This window comes from Thamnophis elegans, chromosome 2 (genome assembly GCF_009769535.1).
Source record: "Thamnophis elegans isolate rThaEle1 chromosome 2, rThaEle1.pri, whole genome shotgun sequence".
In the NCBI taxonomy this organism is placed as follows: Eukaryota; Metazoa; Chordata; class Lepidosauria; order Squamata; family Colubridae; genus Thamnophis; species Thamnophis elegans.
The window spans coordinates 4,021,644-4,043,352 of NC_045542.1; the positions used below are offsets into that span (position 1 = coordinate 4,021,644).

At 45.5% G+C, this 21,709-nt stretch overlaps 1 protein-coding gene across 2 annotated transcripts in view; it reads right to left on the reverse strand.

Annotated features, from left to right (window-relative positions):
• IL27RA (interleukin 27 receptor subunit alpha) overlaps nucleotides 1–15,670 on the reverse strand; it is a 36,631-nt gene extending 20,961 nt beyond the window's left edge. Inside the window, exons 1-8 of one of the 2 annotated variants that reach the window (XM_032211389.1) lie at nucleotides 15,036–15,670; nucleotides 13,581–13,714; nucleotides 10,603–10,724; nucleotides 6,317–6,464; nucleotides 4,415–4,584; nucleotides 2,296–2,450; nucleotides 1,441–1,594; nucleotides 959–1,038 (exon numbers count right to left, since the gene is read on the reverse strand). In XM_032211389.1, the coding sequence (XP_032067280.1) occupies nucleotides 959–1,038; nucleotides 1,441–1,594; nucleotides 2,296–2,450; nucleotides 4,415–4,584; nucleotides 6,317–6,464; nucleotides 10,603–10,669 (774 nt within the window). In that variant the 5' untranslated portion in view covers nucleotides 10,670–10,724; nucleotides 13,581–13,714; nucleotides 15,036–15,670. The remainder of the gene's footprint in view (nucleotides 1–958; nucleotides 1,039–1,440; nucleotides 1,595–2,295; nucleotides 2,451–4,414; nucleotides 4,585–6,316; nucleotides 6,465–10,602; nucleotides 10,725–13,580; nucleotides 13,715–15,035) is intronic. The other variant, XM_032211388.1, reaches the window with a different exon arrangement.
• Between the last annotated feature and the right edge of the window lie 6,039 nt (nucleotides 15,671–21,709).

Consider the following 21,709-nt stretch of genomic DNA (forward strand, 5'->3'; position numbering starts at 1 on the left):
ATACATATACATATACATATACATATACATATACATATACATATACATATACATATACATATACATATACATATACATACATAGATACATACATACATACATACATACATACATACATACACACACACATTCAAAGTAGAACCAAGTTCACTGCAGTTTTATACTGCAGGGAAATTTGAAAGCAGGATCAGGCCTGAGAAACATTCAGCTCCAGATAAAATGCAAGTCTAATAACATGGAAGTTATCATATATGTTTCCAGGGAAAGATTGTACTACTATTATTTCTTGCCCTTATATTTTACAGAATATTCAAGTCAATTTGGGATTATTAGTACTAACTTTTGGTTTGCACTTCTCAAATGAAATCTGGTATGCTGGGATACACATTTTGGTCGAAAGTAGATTCAAGCCTGTGAAAACCGCAGCTGCTAAGCTTATTACTGAATCATCATTCTGTCTGTTTTATTCGAATGAATCCCAAGCACATTTATCGTGTTCTTATTTGACAGATCCTGACAGTTAATAGATTTGAAGCATTGCTTTTCACGTATTAAAGTCTAAATAACTACTTTCAAATTTGCAGCAAAGATATATTCTACCTATATAGAACAGTTTCAGCTTTTAAAAACACACCAAGTATCTACAGTAAATTGATTCCTTTTTATTGTAAAATTGTTTTTTCTTTTCCAAATTCTTTCTTGTATCTCTAGTCAAAATTTAAAAAAAGGTGTTTCTCTCTTTTTCTTGGCAAATTTCACTTTAGTCCAGTCACTGATGTCATCATCCTTGTAGAGATTTGGTTTCTTTTAAACTATTGTGTTTTCACCCCTTTGGATCATTCATATTTGCTTCAAAATTCTTTTGCCCAAATTCTCATCTGGCTCTAAAAAAACTTGTCCTGCCCTATAACCCTGCAGATAACAAATTCTATATGATAAGAAACAGGATCCAGCTTACCTTCCACAACAAGAAGTGGCTTTCGTTCTGGTGGTCAGAAACATGTTTTTTTTGCCACACATCAACTTGACCCAAAGGAGCTAAAGGAATCAGAAAAGAGCCAGGTAATTATTAAGATCAGCCAACCAATTAGGTCTCCCCCAAATAATACAAGTAAAAAACAAGTGAAAATGGAATACTGTGCATAATATGTTTACAAATAAATAAATAAAAATCCCAATAAGTATAAGGATGGAGATCTGGCTGTTCATAGGCAATGAATATCAACCCAACAGACTCAACAGAAAATTGGAAATCTACAGTAGATAACGCTTACCTCAAAATTATATATTTTAGTTTTATATTTATTTGTTTCAAAATGCAGTGTGTCAATGCAACAAGCAAGTGTTTGAAAAAAGTAGACAGCAACCAGATTTCTGCTGAGGTGCCACTGCGTCTATTTTGATTGCCTGGATTTGTGCTTCGTCCACAGCTGTGCCTACCTGCTTCACAGGTACAGAAGAGTTTGGAAGAACTCCAATCACTCCAAAAGTCTTTTTTATTTTCTGGGATGCACCGTACCTGCACCTCATAGCAGGTGAACGGTTTCAGGTCACCGAATTCATGGTTCTCTTGGTCCGGATGGGTCTCCGGCAGCTGGGAATGGAACATACATTGTCATTTCGTTAACATTCCATCCATTTTGCAAGGTCACTCAAAGTGATCCGAGTCGAAACAAAAACGTCAAAAACCCTCCATCTAAATTTCCACCAGAATTGCCACAAGTCTAATATTACATAGTGAGAACAAGAGAGCGTGCAGGAAACAGACCAGGGGTGGGTTTCAACCGGTTCGCGGCGGTCCCTGCGAACCGGTTGGTCGGCGAACCCGGAAGTAAGTAACTTCCGGGAACGGCGAAGGGCCCAGCCGCCTGCCCGCGCTCCTTACTCGGTTCTGGGCTTCCATGCATGTGCAGGACGCATACAGCGCCGGCGCGATTCTCCAGGAGCAGCTGGAGCCTCACACAGACGCTAGTACGCATGCGTGCGCCGCACACATGCACGAGGATACCGCCAGCCCTGTTCCAATTGAAACAGTTGGAACGGGGCGAGAAACCCACCCCTGATACAGACCCATTATCATGTTTACTACTGGGAGATAAATTAACATATAGTAGCTAGAGCAAGAATCTTGGACTGGCCTCCAGGAAGCTGCCTTCAGTTGGTTGAAAGGGAAATCCTAGACAAAGCCAGCTGTAGTTCAATGGGATGGATACTCAACAGGAAGTCACAACTGATACAATGGGAAAGAAAAACCATACATACACAAAACAGATCACAAATGCAAGACAGACTCACATAGGTCCATTCATGGTCTGTGGATGCCTTGTATCGAATAGCATAAGTGAGAGGTTGGTCATTATGCAATTGAGACCAATGAGGGTTCTTCCATGTCACTGTGGCTTCAGAGGAATCCGATTCCACGTGATCCAGTTCAGGAGGACAGGGTTTCACTGAAAAATGAGGGAAGAGCTTATCATATGCGAGCGATAGTGGGTGTACCTAGGTATTCCCACGTTACACCTGTCCTCCACGAGCTGCACTGGCTTCCCATTGGTCTCCGGACACGCTTCAAGGTGCTAGTCGTTACTTTTAAAGCCCTACGTGGTATCGGACCTGGTTACCTGAGAGACCGCCTCCTGCCAATTATCTCCCAGAGGCCCATTAGATCGCACAGACTAGGCCTCCTCCGGATTCCATCTGCCGGTCAATGTCGGCTGGCCACCCCCCGGGGGAGGGCCTTCTCTGTAGCTGCTCCGGCCCTATGGAACGATCTCCCCGTCGAGATCCAGACCCTTACTACCCTTCCGGCCTTCCGCAAATCGACTAAGACCCGGCTGTTCCGACACGCCTGGGGTTGTTGATTTTGTCCAGCCCCATCCTAAGTTGTGAATGTTGTGGACCTTTTAATGTTGTTTTGTTTTTTGTATGTTTCCCCCTTCCCTTTTTTTATTTGTAAGCCGCCCTGAGACTCGAGAGTGGGTGGCATACAAACTAATTAATTAATTAATTAATTAATTAATTAATTAATTAATTAAATTATGCAGTATTATTCAGCCTTACTCCTGACTGCCATACCTAGTGATAAGAGCATTGATCTACACACACACTTTGCACTAAACCAAAATATGGCTGGTTTATTTTTCACTTGAGCAGTGTGTGAAACTTTGGATGGTGGATTAGTGATGTGCGTAGGGCTATTTTGGCATATTCAACAAACTACTACCTTGGTTTTAGTACAATGCATAAGAGAGGCATGGCTCTCTCATCATCTCAATGGTTTATTGAATAAGCTACAATGGACCGGGTTTTCACATTACTCTAAACCAGTGTTTTTCAACCTTAGCAACTTGAAGATGTCCGGACTTCAATTCCCAGAATTCCCCAGCCAGCGAATGCTGGCTGGGGAATTCTGGGAGTTCAAGTCCGGACATCTTCAAGTTGCCAAGGTTGAGAAACACTGCTCTAAACTCACAAGCAAGCCAACCATGTCATAGCTTTTCAAAATGTGTGAACTTAGTCAAGATATCTGTAGACCGGTGGTGGGTTTCGAAATTTTTTAGAACCTCTTCTGTAGGTGTGGCCTGCTTTGTGGGAGTGGCTTGCTGGCCATGTGACTGGGTGGGAGTGGCTTGCTGGCCATGTGACTGGGTGGGGGTGGCTTAACAGCCATGTGACTGGGTGGGCATGGCCAACTTGTAAAATATGGTAAAACTCACCTAACAATGCTCTTGTTGTTGGCTCAGAAACTCTGGCATTGAAGTGTGCAAGTCTTAAAGCTGTCAAATTACAAGACCCTTGCACCCCTAACCCTTTAGAAAAAAAAAACCCAAGGGTGTTCAAACTTGACAGCTTTAAGACTTGTGGACGTCAACTCCCAGAAATCCTCCTCTCACTCTTCATTGTGATGATGTGCGGATGGGCGGTGGGAGAGAGCTGGAACCGGTTCTAAACGGCACTGTAGATTTGTGGAACCTCTTCTATAGAAGAGGTTAGAACTGGCAGGAACCCACCTCTGCTGTAGACTAAGGTATCTGTCATACTGTAAATCCAATCCTTCTTATGGTCTTTGGTATGGTACTTACGGTACCATAATGGTCTTACGTAACCCAATCTTGAGCTTCCAGTCAAACAGAGGTCTACTATCTGAAATGCCCTATGCAATTCCTCAGAAGGAAAACAATTTAAAATGTTATCCTATAGACCCAACTGTCTGGCCCGAGGAGACTGCAGAGATAAGCATGAGCATCAGTGTCAATACTGATGAGAAAAACGGCAATAGCCAAAGGATGGGGGGGGGGGGCAACATTTTGCCCGCACAAATAGGCAAGAAAAGCAGGTCACTTTTTTAAAGCAAAAATTGTTTGCCCGGATTAATTCTCAAAGCGTTCTGGCTCTCTGATTTAGTTTCTCTAACCTATTTCATCCAGGCTGAAGTTTAATTTCTTGGAGATAGCAATCCCATCTGCACTGCGAATCTCCATCCAGAAACTGTATTTGTCTCCACGTATCAGGTCCTCTCGTTTAATAACCAGCCAGTTCTGTCCCGTCTGGGCTTCGATAGAGGTCAAACCCTGGTTAAGGTTTCTTCGGAAAAATAAGGATACACAGATATATCTAACAGTAGTTTATAGAACTGGAAACTAAACATTTGCTATTCCTTATCCATCCAGCTACCCTGCCCAAGCAGGAATAGTTCAAGACTTGTAAATAAAAGGCACAAAAGCATTTTATTGTAACAATGAACACAGTGGTGGGCTGCCAATTTTTTTTATTACCAGTTTGGGCATGCTCCCACATGCGCTCCCAAGTGTGCACGATGCTTCTGCGCAGAAGCGTCCGGGGGTGCGGGGGTGGGCAGAGCCTCCCGCTGCTACCGGTTCACCTGATCCAGGCCGAACCAGGAGCAACCCACCTCTGAATGAACACCAAATAGATACCCACAGAACTGTTTGTCTAGTCCCCTCTAAGCCCTTTTTAAATTATTCTTCTTGACTTCCAAACGTCTCTGCCTTTTAATCACCGCAAAACAGGGGTGGGTTTCAGGCGGTTCGCGGCGGTCCCCGCGAACCGGTTGGTCGGCGAACCCAGAAGTAAGTAACTTCCGGGAAAGCCGAAGGGTCCACCCGCCCGCCTGCATTTCTTACCCGGTTTTGACGAGTTCTGCGCTTCCACGCATGCGCAGGACGCATACAGTGCCGGCGCAATCCTCCAGGAGCAGCTGGAGCATCGCACAGACGCTAGTACGCATGCGTGCACTGCGTGCGTGCACGAGGACGCCGCCGGCCCCATTCCAACCGAACCGGTTGGAACGGGACGAGAAACCCACCCCTGCCGCAAAACTGCAGATTTTGTCTGTTGCCAGTAATTACAGAAATGATTCTACATAGAACTTTTAATTTTTAAAGTAAGAAAAGCCTAAGGCAGCTAAATATTAGACACAAGCTTTTGAAGCACAATCATGATTTAGAAAGGATTCTTCCTTCTTTTCTGCGCACTAAACATCTACAGAAAATTTAAATTTCGTATTCAAAGTTCTTGCATTCCCCAGTGTGCCTTGGCTTTAATGAAAAGACTTCGGACACTCCTGTGGTGGGTTTCAAAAATTGTTGGAATCTACTCTGTGGGTGTGGCCTCCTTTGTGGGAGTGGCTTGCCACCCATGTGACCAGATGGGAGTGGCTTGCTACCCATGTGACCGGATGGGAGTGGCTTGCTACCCATGTGACCGGATATGGAATTATGAATTAGTACTTAGGTCGGTCCAAGTAACTATTCAGAAACTCTGGCATTGAAGCATGCAAGTCTTAAAGCTGTCAAGTTACAAGATCCTTGCCAGTGGTGGGTTTCAAAAAGTTTTGGAACCTCTTCTGTAGGTATGTGGCCTGCTTTTCGGGTCCACTGGTGGAACCTCTTCTAACCGGTTTGGTAGATTTGACGAACCGGTTGTACCGAATAGGTGCGAACTGGTAGGAACCCACCTCTGGGGCACTTGCTGTTTATGATGGTAGCTCCTATGTGCCCTTCTAAAAATCTCTGTTCAGAGCTCCCAGTCCACTCAGATCAAAGATAATTCTTGGGTTATTTTTTCTTAATATCCCTAACTTCTCCAATATTGGCCCATCTAGACCCAAACCTTCATTCATGAAACTATAGAATCCTATTAGGTTATTCCTTTGCTCTCTGCAATTCCCTATACTTCCTAAATAAAGACATTTAGCCAATAGATTATACTCGCCAACAGAGGAGGTTCTGGTTGAAAAAGACAATGGCTTATTAATTTGGATAATTGTACTATGTCAATATAAAGGCTCACTAACAGCAGCACTTTGTCCAATTTTAGGCTCTCATAGTAAAGGAAATAGGTGGCGTTAGCATTTTGAGATTCCCAGGTCAACCAGCTGCAGTTCACAATGTTGCTCGGAAATGGTTGGAAACACCGTAGGCCCATAGTGGCATCTGGATCACCTGCAAACAGAGCAAAAACCACAAATCAGCATTCCAAATTATAGCAGTGGAAGACGGATTTCATAGGAAGGGATTATAGTTGCACGGAAGTTAAATGTTTTTATAGGTTCACGACAAAACCGCGCCCGACTAAACTGCGGTGACAAAACCACCTGTTCTAAAGTGCTCCGAAGAATGAGCGCTGAATTGCGTCGACAACAGCGCGGCGAAAGAGGCGCGCTGTAAAACTAAACCTAACCCTAACCCTAACCCTAAATGTAACGCTAACCCTAAACGTAACGCTAACCCTAACCCTAAACGTAACGCTAATCCTAACCCTAAACGTAACGCTAAACCTAGCCCTAAACCTAACCCTAACCCTAACCCTAACCCTAACCCTTACCTTAAGTTAAATCGGCTTTCTGTCGCCGCGCTGTTGTAAAGCGCCCTTCTGTCTCCGCGCTGTTGTCGCCGCGCTGTTGTCAGCGCGTTGATGACGTCACGGTTTTAGCGACACGGTTTTGTCGGGCGCGGTTTTGTCGTTCGCCCTTTTGTCGGGTCACGGTTTTTATATTATTTTTTCATTAAAACAATTTTGTAAGATGTGTACAGGTTGTCAGCCCCAAATTACAAAAGCAGACAGACCAAACCTTGAGATGGTGATTGCTCAAGAATTAAATCTGTCCTGATGGCAGAGCAATATACAGCACAGAAAGGTTAGTACAGGTAGTCCTTGATTTACAACAATTCACTTAGTGACCATTCAAAGTTACAGAGGCACTGAAAAAAAGTGACTTATGACCGTTTATCACACGACTGTCACGGCATCCCCATGGTGACATGACCAAAATTTGGGCGCTTGGCAACCATCATGTATTTATGATGGTTGCAGTAGCCCAGGATCATATGATTATGATCACTGCTGTATTGGTGATCTTTCCAGTTGACTTCGGACAAGCCAAGTCAACGAGGGAAGCTGGATTCACTTAACAACCGTGTGAATCACTTAACACCTGCAGTGATTCACTTAACCGTGGCAAAAAAAGATAGTAAATTGAGCATGACTATATATTTTGTGTTAAGTCGAGAACAACCGCCTCTAGTGTTGTTCATTGACATGATCTGCTTCTCATGCAACCAGAGGTGGGTTCCTACCAGTTCGCACCTATTCGGTAGAACCGGTTCATCAAATCTACCGGTTAGAAGAGGTTCCACCAGTGGACCCGGAAAGCAGGCCACACCTACAGAAGAGGTTCCAAACATTTTTGAAACCCACCCCTGGTCCTTGGATATGATTATTCTACACTATCATGCTCCTATTTATAAAACTCAGTGCCTCTGTGAAAGGTAAGGATGACTACTGCGTTTGTGGTGCAATCAGAACATTGCGTGTGTTGAAGTTGTTTTAACGCAAACCAAAGATGCCTTTTAAAAAACAAGTTTGCATCCTATTCTTATGCATGCCAGTGCTGTGTGTGAGGTCATTTAAGGTGGTTCTGACAAGTGTCATCGGCATCTTCATTTCCGGTCACATGGGCAGCAAGCCACTCCCATCCGGTCACATGGGTGGCAAGCCACTCCCACAAAGGAGGCCCCACCCACAGAGTAGGTTCGAACAATTTTTGAAACCCACCACCGATTACACGGCACTAGGGGTTCGAACTACCAAACTCCCAACCTTTCTGATCGACAAGCTTAGCGTCTTACCCACTGAGCCACCGTCTCCCTTCAGGAAGATATCAAAGTATAAATGTTCAAGGCTGTTTGCCAGATTTACAATCGGGAGGGGAATTGCTGCAGCACCTCACAAAGGATGGGACCAGAATTTGAATTCCCTCTCTTTAAGAATAGTATTAGGTCTATTTAGTGTTTGCACAACACTAAATATAATGCAAATGTGTTGTCTATCTTCAAATTCTAAAAAATTATGAAATTTTCTACTAATTTTTAGTTGTCAGAAGGCCTCTGGATGCTAAGGTTTCTCATTGCTGTTCAATCCCTTTCAGGGTATTATTGAGACTGAAAAATAATGTGTTCATTTGAAGAACATTTAGAACAAGTTCAGAGCAAACTGAAGTTGGTTGAATACAGTTAGAACATACACTTTGCTAATCCCTGCCTTCTCTACTTTTTTTCCAATTATCCACAGATCAAATTTCCTTTTCCCGACTTTCAATCTTAAAATGCAATTCTTTATTTCGCAGGCTAACTTTCTCAGCTGTTCCAAACACGAAGCCACAATGTAGTTTTGCCCATCGCTCAATGAGAAAGCAAGATAAAGGTCAATGCGCTGAAAATATTTCGCCTGCTTCACTTCTTCTACTTTGAAGGCCTGTTCTGGCCTCTTGAAAGATTTCCTGTGTGGGTTTTACAGAGCAAGAGGAGCAAGAAGGTGACAGCAGCAGCCACCACTAAGAGCAGGTCTATACACATTTGACAGCGTCAGATCCCTAAAAGTGATACTGCCATTCAATTGGGAGGAGGGGGAGCCTCGGAGTTAAATCACTAATGTATCTGTAACAACTGAGTTTGAGTTTCATTTTATTTATATGCCGCCCTATTCCCTGCGGGACTCAGGGCGGCGCACAAACCTGAAGGAGGGGAAGGGAAAAACACAAAAACTACAAAAGTACAGGGCATTTAAAACAACCAACAGCCACATGATTTGAGAGGGGAAGGGAACTCATCGACCCCAGGCCTGCTGACACAGCCAGGTTTTAACGGCTTTTCGGAAGGCCTGGAGAGAGGTGAGAGTCCGAATCTCTGCGGGGAGTTCGTTCCAAAAGGCTGGAGCCGCCACAGAGAAGGCCCTCCCCCGGTAGTAGCCAGATGACATTGGCTAGTAGACGGAACCCGGAGGAGGCCGACCCTGTGTGATCTAATGGGCCTTTGGGAGGTAATTGGCAGCAGGCGGTCTCTCAAGTACCCAGGTCCAATACCATGAAGGGCTTTATAAGTGACGACTAGCACCTTGAAGAGTATCCGGAGACCAATCGGTAACCAGTGCAGCTCGCGGAGGATAGGTGTAACGTGGGTGCACCGAGGTGCACCCACAATCGCTCGCATGGCTGCATTCTGGACGAGCTGAAGTCTCCGAATGCTCTTCAAGGGCTGCCCCAAACTGAGCTTTGCAACTTTACAACTGGTTTCCTATCACCGGAAGACTGAAGGTCCCAGCATCTCTGGAGGGATGTTTATGATAGCCATGTGGGATAACTTACTTTAATGTCTAACTAGAGATAGCCATGGGAACGTGTGTTTTATTGACTCTCAGGGCAGAAGAGTTAAGGAAACATCTTCACACTTGTGTATTGGTTAGAATCTGCATTCGGACGAAGGGGAGGGGTCATTATCAGCTTAATCCCACTTGCATTGCCTAAAGCAGGGGTAGTCAACCTTTTTATACCTACCGCCCACTTTTGTATTTCTGTTAATAGTAAAATTTTCTAACCGCCCACCGGTTCCACAGTAATGGTGATTTATAAAGTAGGGAAGTAACTTTACTTTATAACATTTATAAAGCAGAATTACAGCAAACCCCCACCGCCCACCGTGAAAGCTGGAACCCCCACTAGTGGGCGGTAAGGACCAGGTTGACTACCACTGGCCTAAAGGGTTTCAGATGCTGCTTTGCCTCTAATGGTTTCCATCCTGACTGATTAAAGGTTCCTTTTGAAATAATCCGTTTCAAGAGTCTTTACTTTCTCAAGTTAGGAGAGGAGTCATTACAGACAGTTCCCCTCCTGCTCCTCCTTGTTGTTGTCTTGAAGTTATGCAAACACATCTGGCCTGCTTGCCTCTGTTTAGCAGACAGAGAGCTAAAGATACAGCTCCACAAATCCATCAAGTTCCCTAATTGCAAGTAATTGAATTGTCTTACCATTGGAGCCCTAAACTGCTGCCCTCTCAGATCCCTTTAAATTGGATCTACAACTTACAACAAATCTGAGGCATGTTACGTAAGTTATAGAGATCCAAAATGGGATGTGACTTAAACCCTCAGTGAAAAAGAAGCACGCAAAAGTTAAAAAAAAATGGTTCAGCACACATGTTCATTAACTGTAGTTAACAGCCAAGCATACTGCCTTTCTCCAAGAACATGCATGAGGCTTCTTAGAAACACAGTTATTACAGAGAAGCAATTATATTTCCCCTTTACCTTTTTTCAGCCCCAAGATCTTGACAGCTAGAAGTAGTAACGCTGCAACACCCCATCTGCTTCTCATGGTGCCAACTCAATTAGTGATATGATGGAGGAGCACCTGGAGAAATGCTCAGCCTCTGTAACATTAAAAGAAAATTATTCCATCTCAAAAGTTATTAAATTAACAGAGCAGAAAATAAAACATTTTCAAACGCAAAGAGTTTGAGGGTTGAGTAAAGGTTGAAAAGGTAAGTTGGGAAGGAAGGAAGGGTTGGAAAACCGTTCTGATGCTCATTATTGGCAATATGCTACAAGGACTGAATAGCCATATTGTTCAAAAGATAAACAGTGGAGAAAATAACAATGTAGGAGAGAAGGAAGGGGGGAAGGAAGGAGGAAAGGAAGGGGGAAAGGAAGGAGAGAAGGAGAAAAGAAAGGAGGGGAGGAAGGAAGGAGGGAGGGAAGGAAGGAGAGAAGAAAGGAGGGAAGGAAGGAGGGAATGTAGGAGAGAAGGAAGGGGGGAAGGAAGGAGGAAAGGAAGGGGGAAAGGAAGGAGAGAAGAAAGAGAAGAAAGGGGGGTAGGAAGGAAGGAGGGAAGGAAGGAAGGAAGGAGAGAAGAAAGGAGGGAAGGAAGGAGGGAATGTAGGAGAGAAGGAAGGGGGGAAGGAAGGAGAGAAGGAAGGGGGGAAGGAAGGAGGAAAGGAAGGGGGAAAGGAAGGAGAGAAGGAGAAAAGAAAGGAGGGGAGGAAGGAAGGAGGGAGGGAAGGAAGGAGAGAAGGAGGGAAGGGGAAGGAGGGAGGGAAGGAAGGAGGGAGGGAAGGAAGGGGAGTAGGAGAGAAGAAACGAGGGAAGGAAAGAGGGAGGGAGGGAAGAAGAAGTAGGACCGTTGTAAGATAAGATGGATCTATGGGATGTTAAAAAAGCAATCTTCAAGTATATTGTCAACTGTAGGGAAAAAATTGTTATAAATACATATTATTAATAACAGTTATGAGATCATATAATTGTGAATGTATATATGAAATTGATAAAATAAAATAAATAAAATAAATAAAATAAATAAAATAAATAAAATAAATAAAATAAATAAAATAAATAAAATAAATAAAATAAATAAAATAAATGAAATAAATGAAATAAACGAAATAAACGAAATAAACGAAATAAATAAATAAAATAAATAAAATAAATAAAATAAATAAAATAAATAAAATAAATAAAATAAATAAAATAAATAAAATAAATAAAATAAATAAAATAAATAAAATAAATAAAATAAATAAATAAAAACCAATGGTTCCCTAGAATTTCACATGCTGGGTGAGTTTTATAATGAACTATCAGTGGGCTCACCATTTTATCCATTATACATCCATTTGAATAAACTACAGTAGACTAAGTGCTGTATATACATTAGATCGGTTTACAAATCTTAATAGCAGAGTTTGTGAATGCAACTAAGTCAATCAAAGCAAATAATGTGAATTATTAACCCAACACGCTGTGGATTATTCAGCAAAATATAGGGAAAGCAGCTGTGCATTAATTAATTAGTTAGTTACACATGGAGTAGATACATGAAGTTTCCCCAGGCCATTTCTCTGACTGTGCTTATGTTCAGACACTATAGTATCTGCCTTATTCGCATAACGTGAAGGTGTAGTTCTTTTCACCGCATTATGTAAACCAGTCGTTTTAAGGTTGATTTATAATTTAAGCATGTGGCATGAAGCACTTTATAGAGTTTTTGCAATGCTACTAGCATGCAGATAAAAATATTTTATTTGTTTAATCAATTTAGGGAATTCCCAACTTCTAACCACTCAGGGCAATGACATTGAAAATGTAATGAAAAGAATTCATAAGCCACCCACAATAAACAATGCCACCATTCAAAAGGAACCCATCCATCTGCCCCATAGCTTGGAAGAATAGTCAGGTCTTCAGTAGCTTTCTGAATGTCAGAGGATGGGAACATAATCTAGATCTGGATTTGGAGAAACTGATTGATAGGATGTATTCGGCCGATAAGATCCCACAGGGTGGGCCTCCTTAGGACGCCGTCAGCCAGACAGTGTCGGCTGGCGGGCCCCCGGAGGAGAGCCTTCTCTGTGGCTGCTCCGACCCTGTGGAATCAGCTACCCCCAGAGGTCCAGACCTCACCCACCCTCATGGCCTTCAGAAAAGCTGTTAAAACCTGGCTGTTCCGTCAGGCCTGGGGCTGTTGACTTTATTAGGTAGGATCCAGCCCCGATCAGAACGTATGCGTGCTGGAGAATTTTTAAATTTTTAATTTTTATTTTGTTTGTTTTTCTTTTCTTGTTCTGTATAAGCCGCCCGGAGTCGTCCGGGATTGAGAGGCCTATAAATCTCATAAATTGAAGAGAAAGGAGAGGAGGAAGGAAGGAAGGAGAGAATAAAGAGAAGAAAGGGGGGTAGGAGGGAGGGAGGGAAGGAGGGAGGGAAGCAAGGAGGGAAGGAAGGAGGGAAGGAAGGAGAGAAGAAAGGAGGGAAGGAAGGAGGGAAGGAGAGAAGAAAGGAGGGAAGGAAGGAGGGAATGTAGGAGAGAAGGAAGGGGAGAAGGAAGGAGGAAAGGAAGGGGGAAATGAAGGAGAGAAGGAGAAAGGAAAGGAGGGAAGGAAGGAGGGAAGGAAGGAGAGAAGGAGGGAAGGAGGGAAGGGGAAGGAGGGAGGGAAGGAAGGGGAGTAGGAGAGAAGAAACGAGGGAAGGAAAGAGGGAGGGAGGGAAGAAGAAGTAGGACCGTTGTAAGATAAGATGGATCTATGGGATGGTAAGAAAGCAATCTTCAAGTATATTGTCAACAGTAGGGAAAAATTGTTATAAATACATATTATTAATAACAGTTATGAGATCATATAATTGTGAATGTATATATGAAATTGATAAAATTAAAATAATTTAAAAAAATCTCATAAATTGAATTGAATTGAATTCCTTATGTATGAAATGACTAAAATCATACGGTAACTTATGACGCTAATAAAACAGGGGGGAAAGAGCGCCAGGACTCTGTTTCGGGATGGGTTGTGGACAGTTGAAATCAAACGGACTTGAGGTTCTCTCCTTAGCAGACAAGCTGAGGCAGAACAACTGGCGGATGTAACAGCTGCGGAAGGAACAAGGAAGCGCGACCTGTGATGTACATTTGAAGCAGCCTCCGCGGATATCCTCTACTGCAGTGTTTCTCAACCTTGGCAACTTGAAGATGTCCGGACCTCAACTCCCAGAATTCCCCAGCCAGCGTTCCGCTGGCTGGGGAATTCTGGGAGTTGAAGTCCGGACATCTTCAAGTTGCCAAGGTTGAGAAACACTGCTCTTCATCTGCCTCCAATGCTGCGTGCTCATCTCTAGAAATGCCTCTTCCAGCTAGCCAAAACTAACCTCCGGCCCGGAGATCACACAAACGATCCAATATCGTTTGGAGGAGGTTCCCACAATGAAACTCCCCCGTCCTTTTGTCCTCACCCCATTCCGTGCGTGACAATACTGGGGGGGGGTTCCTAAGAGGCTTCTGGGACCTGCTCTTTGGCTCCCCCTTAACACTTACTAACTCCAAAACAGCCCCTTTCCACTTTATGGAAGCCATTCATCGGGATTTTCACTTGAATCGGAAAAGATTTCGCGCCAGGAAAGTTCCCAAATTGCTTGGGAAGATCCGAAAAACCGGGGAGGGGGGGGTGTGGCTCGCTCCCACCCAAAGCATGCAGAAAATCCCAAGGAGTTTCTCCTCGGAGAAGGAGCTTTCTCACCCCCCCTCCTCCTCCTCCTCTCGCCCCCTCCTCCTCCTCCTTCACCCCTCCTCCTCCTCCTTCCCCCCTCCTCCTCTTCCCCCTCCTCCTCCTCCTCTGCCCCCTCCTCCTCCTCCTCCCCCCTCCTCCTCCTCCTTCCCCCTCCTCCCCCCATCCTCCTCCTCCTCCTCTCCTCCCCCCTCCCCCTCCTCCTCCCCCTATCCTCCTCCTCTCCTCCCCCTCCCCCTCCTCCTTCCCCCCTCCTCCTCCCCCCCTCCGCCTCCTCCCCTCCTCCACCGCCGACCCCCGCCCCCCCCCAACCCCCACCTCCTCCCCTCCTCCCCCCTCCCCCTCCTCCTTCCCCCCTCCTCCTCCCCCCTCCTCCTCCCCCCTCCTCCTCCTCCTCCTCTCCTCCTCCTCCTTCCCCCTCCTCCCCCCATCCTCCTCCTCCTCCTCTCCTCCCCCCTCCCCCTCCTCCCCCTCCCCCTCCTCCTCCCCCCCCTCCTCCTCCTCCTCTCGCCCCCTCCTCCTCCTCCTCCTCTCCTCCTCCTCCTTCCCCCTCCTCCCCCCAACCTCCTCCTCCTCCTCTCCTCCCCCCTCCCCCTCCTCCTTCCCCCCTCCTCCTCCCCCCTCCTCCTCCCCCCTCCTCCTCCTCCTCCTCCCCCCCTCCTCCTCCACCGCCTCCTTTGGCTCCCTTACCGCCATCAGCTGCCGGCGCTCCCCATCCTGAATGCTTCCCAGCACCGCCAAGCAAAAAGCAGTGGCGGCTTGAGTCAAATCTTTCCGGACAGAGGCGTGGGAAGCTACACCCGTCGCTGCCTGGCTCTGTGAACCGCTGCGCGCTGCGCTTTCTCCGCCCTTCGGGTTAGAGACGCCGGAGGGGAAGGGAAGGGGGTGTAGACTGCAGAGGGGCGCCCGCTGCTTCCGAAAGAGGCGTCCGCCGCTCTCAGCTTCTTTCCATTTCCTCTTCTGATCATGCGGACCTGGTTTATCCGACGAAAGAGGAAGAGCTGCCGGCCTCCTCCGAAGACCGAAAAGGAGGAACGCGGCACCGGCGTCAAAAAAGAGGAACTTGAACGGCTGATGAGAAGCAGCAGCGCACAGGCGAGCGCGATTACTCCCGCCCTGGCTGGGACTTGAGGCTCGGGATGCCCGAACCGCAAGAAAAGCTCACGGGAGCAACTGGAGCAACTCGAGGGCCTTCGCCCCGTCCCAGGAACTGCGCAAAGGGCAAATAACGTGGCTTTTTTTTGTCATTAAGCAAACATAACCGGGTAACAGCTGCTACGCGAAGAAAATCAGGACCAATCCTGCCCGGGACTCTTGCGACCAGGGGTGGGTTTCAAAAACAATTGGAACCTACTCTGTGGGTGTGGCCTCCTTTGTGGGAGGGGCTTCCCGGCCATGTGTTCTCTCTCTCTCTCCCTCTCTCTCTCTCTCTCTCTCTCTCTCTCTCTCCTTTTGTCTCTCTGTCCCTTTTTTCTTTTTTTCTTTCATCTCTCTCACTCTTTTTCTTTCTTATTTATTTATTTATTTATTTCTTCCTTTCTTTATCTTTCTGTCTGTCTGTCTGTCTGTCTGTGGCAGTGGTGGGTTTCAAAAATTTTTGGAACCTACTCTGTGGGTGTGGCCTCATTTATGGGAGTGGCTTGCCGGCCATGTGTTTTCTCCCTCCCTCTCTCTTCCTTCCTTCCTTCCTTTTGTCTCTCTGTCCCTTTTTTCTTTTTTTCTTTCATCTCTCACTTTTTCTTTCTTTTTTATTTATTTATTTCTTCCTTTCTTTATCTTTCTCTCTCTCTCTCTCTCTCTGTCTGTCTGTCTGTCTCTCTCTCTCTCTCTCTTTGTGTGTGTGTCTCTGTGTGTGTGTGTGTGGCAGTGGTGGGTTTCAAAAAATGTTGGAAGCTCTTCTGTAGGTGTGGCCTGCTTTCCGGGTCCACTGGTGAAACCTCTTCTAACCGGTTCGGTAGATTTGACGAAACCGGTTCTACCGAATAGGTGCGAACTGGTAGGAACCCACCTCTGCTTGCGACCCTTCTTTGTCACAGGCGACTCAAAGATATTCTTCTATGACTGGATGCAGATTTCCTCCCTCTTCCTCTCCCCTTTATCATCAGTTGCCCTAATTTCTCCGCTTTGGAGGCGTGAGACGGTGATCTGATGTAAGAAAATGCAAGGTCCCGAAATCTACTTGAATCGCCAGAATGCCAAAGAGAGGCTGGGAAAAAATCACAGCTTTTATTTGTAGAAGGAAGATCTGGGTAGACCATTCCACAAGATACAGACAAAGAGCATGCAGTGAAAGGCCACACCTTGGGGAAGGTATAGCATCCTTTTATACCTTCAGAGACTTCAGCTTAGTACCCAGTTCTGACCCCCTGGCCCATGCCTTCTTTGTAGCCCTGCATTGGCTGTGCCGCAAGGAACAGGTGGGGCTGAGAGCTTAGCAACACAGGTATTTGCCCCGTGTAACCCTACCAGCCTATCACATATCCTGCACCAGGCACTGAGTTGTACACAAAAACAAGATAGCAGGAGTTCAATCACTGGTAGGAGCAAATGACAGAGGGAATTCTAATTCTTTTACAGGAGCAAAGCAATTCTTACAGAAGTTATTATTATTATGACCCAGTAATTCTACCTATTCTACTATTATTACCGTATTTATCGGCGTATAACACGCACTGGCGTATAACACGCACCCCCCATTTTAACACAAAAATTTGAGTAAAAATTTTTTTCATTAAAAATAAATGACTTGGAAGCTCGGAACTTAATGTTGGATTAAAATTTATAACATTAGAACATGAATTATAACATTAACTCCTCTTAAAAGGCAAATATGAAATGAAAAAACACCTCTTTGAGCAAAAAAACTTAATCAGAATCACTGCTTTTTGGAAAACCAAAAACCTCTTCCTCATCTTCACTCTCTCCCTCTTTTTTCCCTTCCTTCCCCCTTCCTCTTGCCTATCAACTTCATCCTCTTTGTCTTTCTGCTCTTTCCCTCTCTTCCCCTTTTCTTCCTACCTCCTTCCTTCTCCCTCCCTTCTTCTTTTTCTTCCTTTCTTCTTCCATCTTCCTCCTTCTCCTTCCATTCTTTCTCCTTCCATCCATCTTTTCTCCTTCCATCTTCTCCCCCCCTCCCTTCTTCTTTTCCTCCCCCCTCCCTCCTTCCTTCCTCTCCTTCCCTTTCTCACACACAGGAAGGGGAGGGGGGCTATCTAGTCGCTTTCACAGCATAATTTCTTTATCTAACTTTTAAAAAACAGTGTGCAAATCAAACGAGATTTTCGTAACCTGCGAAGCACCAAGTTATATTATGTTGTTACAAATTCGCAGCTACTCCATTCTTTCTGATAGGGAACTACATTTCCCAAGATGCCTCAGGTCCTCAAAGCGCTGAACGCAGCTTTGCAATTGACTCCAGCGAGGCCTGGCAGCCGCCGGCTGGGGTGGTTGTCAGGGCGATGCGGAGCGGACGCGCCGTTTGTTACTGCTTCCAGCAATCAAGACGGACAAGGGAAGCGACTGAAACGGACGCTGGCCTCGCTCTCCTGCTGCGGCTTCTGTTTCAGTAGGGAAGAAAACTTCCTTTCGCTTCCCGAATTTGACTGGGTCCCGGGGCTTCTGCCGGGCGGCAGAAGCCCGGGAAGCGAAAGGAAGTTTTCTTCCCTATTGAAACAGAAGCCGCAGCAGGAGAGCAGGGCTGCTGCCGGCCGTTTCACCTTGCGCAGCGAATTTGACTGGGTCCCGGGCTTCTGCCACCCGGAGTATCGGCGTATAACACGCAGGCAGGGTTTAAGCTTGCAATTTTAGTTTTAAAACTGCGTGTTATACGCCGATAAATACGGTATGTCCCTTCAAAATAAACAGCCTGCCCTTTGTTTGCTGGATTCATTGCTCTGGTCTTAATTTCCCAAATTTAGGGGTGTGTGTGGTGGGTATATTTATGGGCATTAGTTGCAATTAAATCAATTCCTTCCAATATCTGGATGTGTCAATAAGGATCTTGCATAGGAGTGTAGTATTTCAGCTGCATCTATGCCTGAGTTACTGTCCATGCTTATTTTTGTTCCATTTGGTTGCAAGAATGAACTGGTGTCCCATTTTTAACTGGGGAAAAAATGTTATTGGAAGGACAATTCATTATCTGTTAGCTTTAGTTCTTAGTTCTAGCCTCCCCCCCTCCCGAAAAAAAAGTTTGGTATACGTGAATTAAATCATAGAATCATAAGGTTGGAAGGGACCTTGGAAATATTCTGGTTGCAACCCCCTGCCCAGGGCAGGAGACCTAATACCATCTTGAACAAATAATTTTCCAATCTCTTCTTGAAAACTTCTAGCAATGGAAGCAACCCACAACTCCAGGACGCAAGCTCTGCCGGTTCACCGACAAATGCGCGATCATCAAATCTGCGCCGACAAAACCGCGCCCGCCATCAACAAACAATGTAATGGGACACGAAAACAACGTTATAACCCTAACCCTAACCCTTTATAACGTTTTCGTGTCCCATTATGTTGTTTGTTGATGGTGGGCGCAGTTTCGTTGGCACGGATTTGACGATCACACATTTGATGGGTCACGAGCTCTGCCGTTGGTTAGTTATTCTGTCAGAAAATTCCTTCATAGTTCCAGGTTGGATCTCCCCAGTGGTCTGCAGAGTGCAAAACCTTTTTTTTAAAAAAAAATTGTCTCTTCAAAATCTTGGTGCGTCTTATACTCCAGTGCGTCTTATACTCCAAAAAATACAGTACTCAAATTTTCCACTACCTGTTCTCCGGAACCTGTGGGAACCTGCTGAATTTCAACCATGGAACTCCTCTCTGATGAATATGCTTCTTGTCCTATTTTGGAGAAAAAGTCAATCTCCCTCTTCTCTGCGACACTCAGCATCTCTCAGGATCTCAGCGTCTTTTCTGTATCATAGTGATCAGAACTGGACACAATATTTTAAGTGTGGCCTCCCTAGTGCATGTTTCTCAGGATCTTGATACTCAGGACAAGCTTGCACTCAATCCAGACAAGACCGAGTGGCTATTGATGTTACCTCCCAAGGTTAGTCCAGATATTCCACCTCTTAGCCTGGGGGGTGAAATTATACACCCCTCAGAGAGGGCCCGCAATTTGGGGGTCCTCCTGGATCCACAGCTGACGTTAGAGCACCATCTGTCGGCTGTGACCAGGGGGGCTTTCGCCCAGGTTCACCTGGTGCACCAGTTGCGGCCCTACCTGGACCAGGAGGCACTTCGAATAGTCACTCATGCCCTCGTCACCTCAAGACTGGATTACTGTAACGCACTCTACATGGGGCTGCCCCTGAAGAGTGTTCGAAGACTACAGCTGGTCCAGAATGCAGCTGCATGAGCGATATGGGGTGTATCTAGATACGCCCATGTTACACCTATCCTCTGCGAACTGCACTGGCTCCCCATTGGTCTCTGGATGCGCTTCAAGGTGCTAGTTGTTACTTTTAAAGCCCTACATGGTATTGGACTTGCCTACCTGAGAGACCGCCTCCTGTCGCTTATCTCCCAACGACCAACAAGATCGCACAGGTTGGGCCTCCTCCGGGTGCCGTCAACCGGACAATGCCGGCTGGCGGCTCCCCAAGGGAGGGCCTTCTCTGTTGCTGCACCGGCCCTGTGGAACGATCTACCCGCTGAGATCCGGACCCTTACCACTCTCCTGGCCTTCCGTAAAGCCGTCAAGACCTGGCTGTTCCGGCAGGCCTGGGGCTGTTGATTGATATCCAGCCCCGCTTAGATGGAATGGATGATGTGGAATTTTAATATTGTATTTTCTATTTTTAAATTTTAAATGTTTCTTTGTCCCAATGGGAGTGGGCAGCATACAAATTTTATTAAACTTGGAAACTTGGAAACTTGATGCTTCTGTGGATGCAGGCTAAATTTTATTGGCCTTTTGGGCAGCTGCAGCACACTGCTAGCTCATACTTAAATGGTGGTCCACCAGGACACCTACCGTAGATTCCTCTTACAATTACTACTGTTGAGCTAGGTACCACCTATTCTACAACTCTGCATTTGTTTTTTTCTACCTAAGTGCAGGATCTTACTTTTCTCACTACTGAACCACGCTGCATTAGATAGGGCCTAATGCTCAGGTTTGTCAAGATTCTTCTGACTCTTGAATCTAGCTTGGTAGATGTTAACAATTTCCCCATCTTGGTGTCTTCTGCAAATTTGATCAGTTCCCCTTTTTGTCTCCCTCATCTACACCGTTTATGAAGATGTTGAAGAGAACTGGGCCTCAGACAGAACCTTGAGGTACCTCACTACATGCTTCCCTCCACATAGATTGAAGATTACACACAGTGTGTGGTTGGTGAGCTAATTGTGAATCCATCTGGTGGTTGCACTGTCTATCCCACATTGTTCTATCTTACCAAGAAGTAGGCGGTGATTTATTTGTCAAATGCCTTAGCGAAGTCCAAGTATACTATTATCCACTGCATTTCTATGAACCATTCATTTAGTCACTTTATCAAAGAAGGTAATAAGGTTTGACTGGCATTGGTCTGATAGTTTTTGAACTGGCTGTTTGATTTGTGGCCATGATTACATTTTATGACAGTGAACACTGTAAATAGCCAATATTTATTTATTTATTTTTATTTATTTATTTATTAGACTTATATACCGCTTCATAGGGCTTTCAGCCCTCTCTAAGCGGTTTACAGAGTCAGCATATTGCCCCCAACAATCCGGGTCCTCATTTCATCCACCTCGGAAGGATGGAAGGCTGAGTCAACCTTGAGCCGGTGAGATTTGAACTGCTGAACTGCAGATAACAGTCAGCTGAAGTGGCCTGCAGTACTGCACCCTAACCACTGCGCCACCTCGGCTCATTAATATTTGCAACTTTGCAACTTTAATAAGATTTGTATGCCTCCCACTCCCTAGGGACTCTGGGCGGCTCACAACAAAAGCAAAAACATAGAATATTAAAAGTACAATTATTTAAAATAAAATCATCCATTCAATCACGTGGGGCTGGATTTCAATCAACAGCCCCAGGCCTGCCGGAACAGCCAGGTCTTGATCGCTTTACGGAAGGCCGGGAGAGTGGTAAAGGTCTGGATCTCCATGGGTAGATCGTTCCATAAGGCCGGCGCAGCTACAGAGAAGGCCCTCCCTCGGGGGGCCGCCAGCCAGCATTGTCCGGTCAATGGCACCCGGAAGAGCCCCAACCTGTGTGATCTTATTGGTCGTTGGGAAGTAAATGGCAGGAGGCGGTCTCTCAGGTAGCCAGGTCCAATACCATGTAGGGCTTTAAAAGTAACGACTAGCACCTTGAAGTGGGTCCGGAGACCAATGGGGAGCCAGTGCAGCTCGCGGAGGATAGGTGT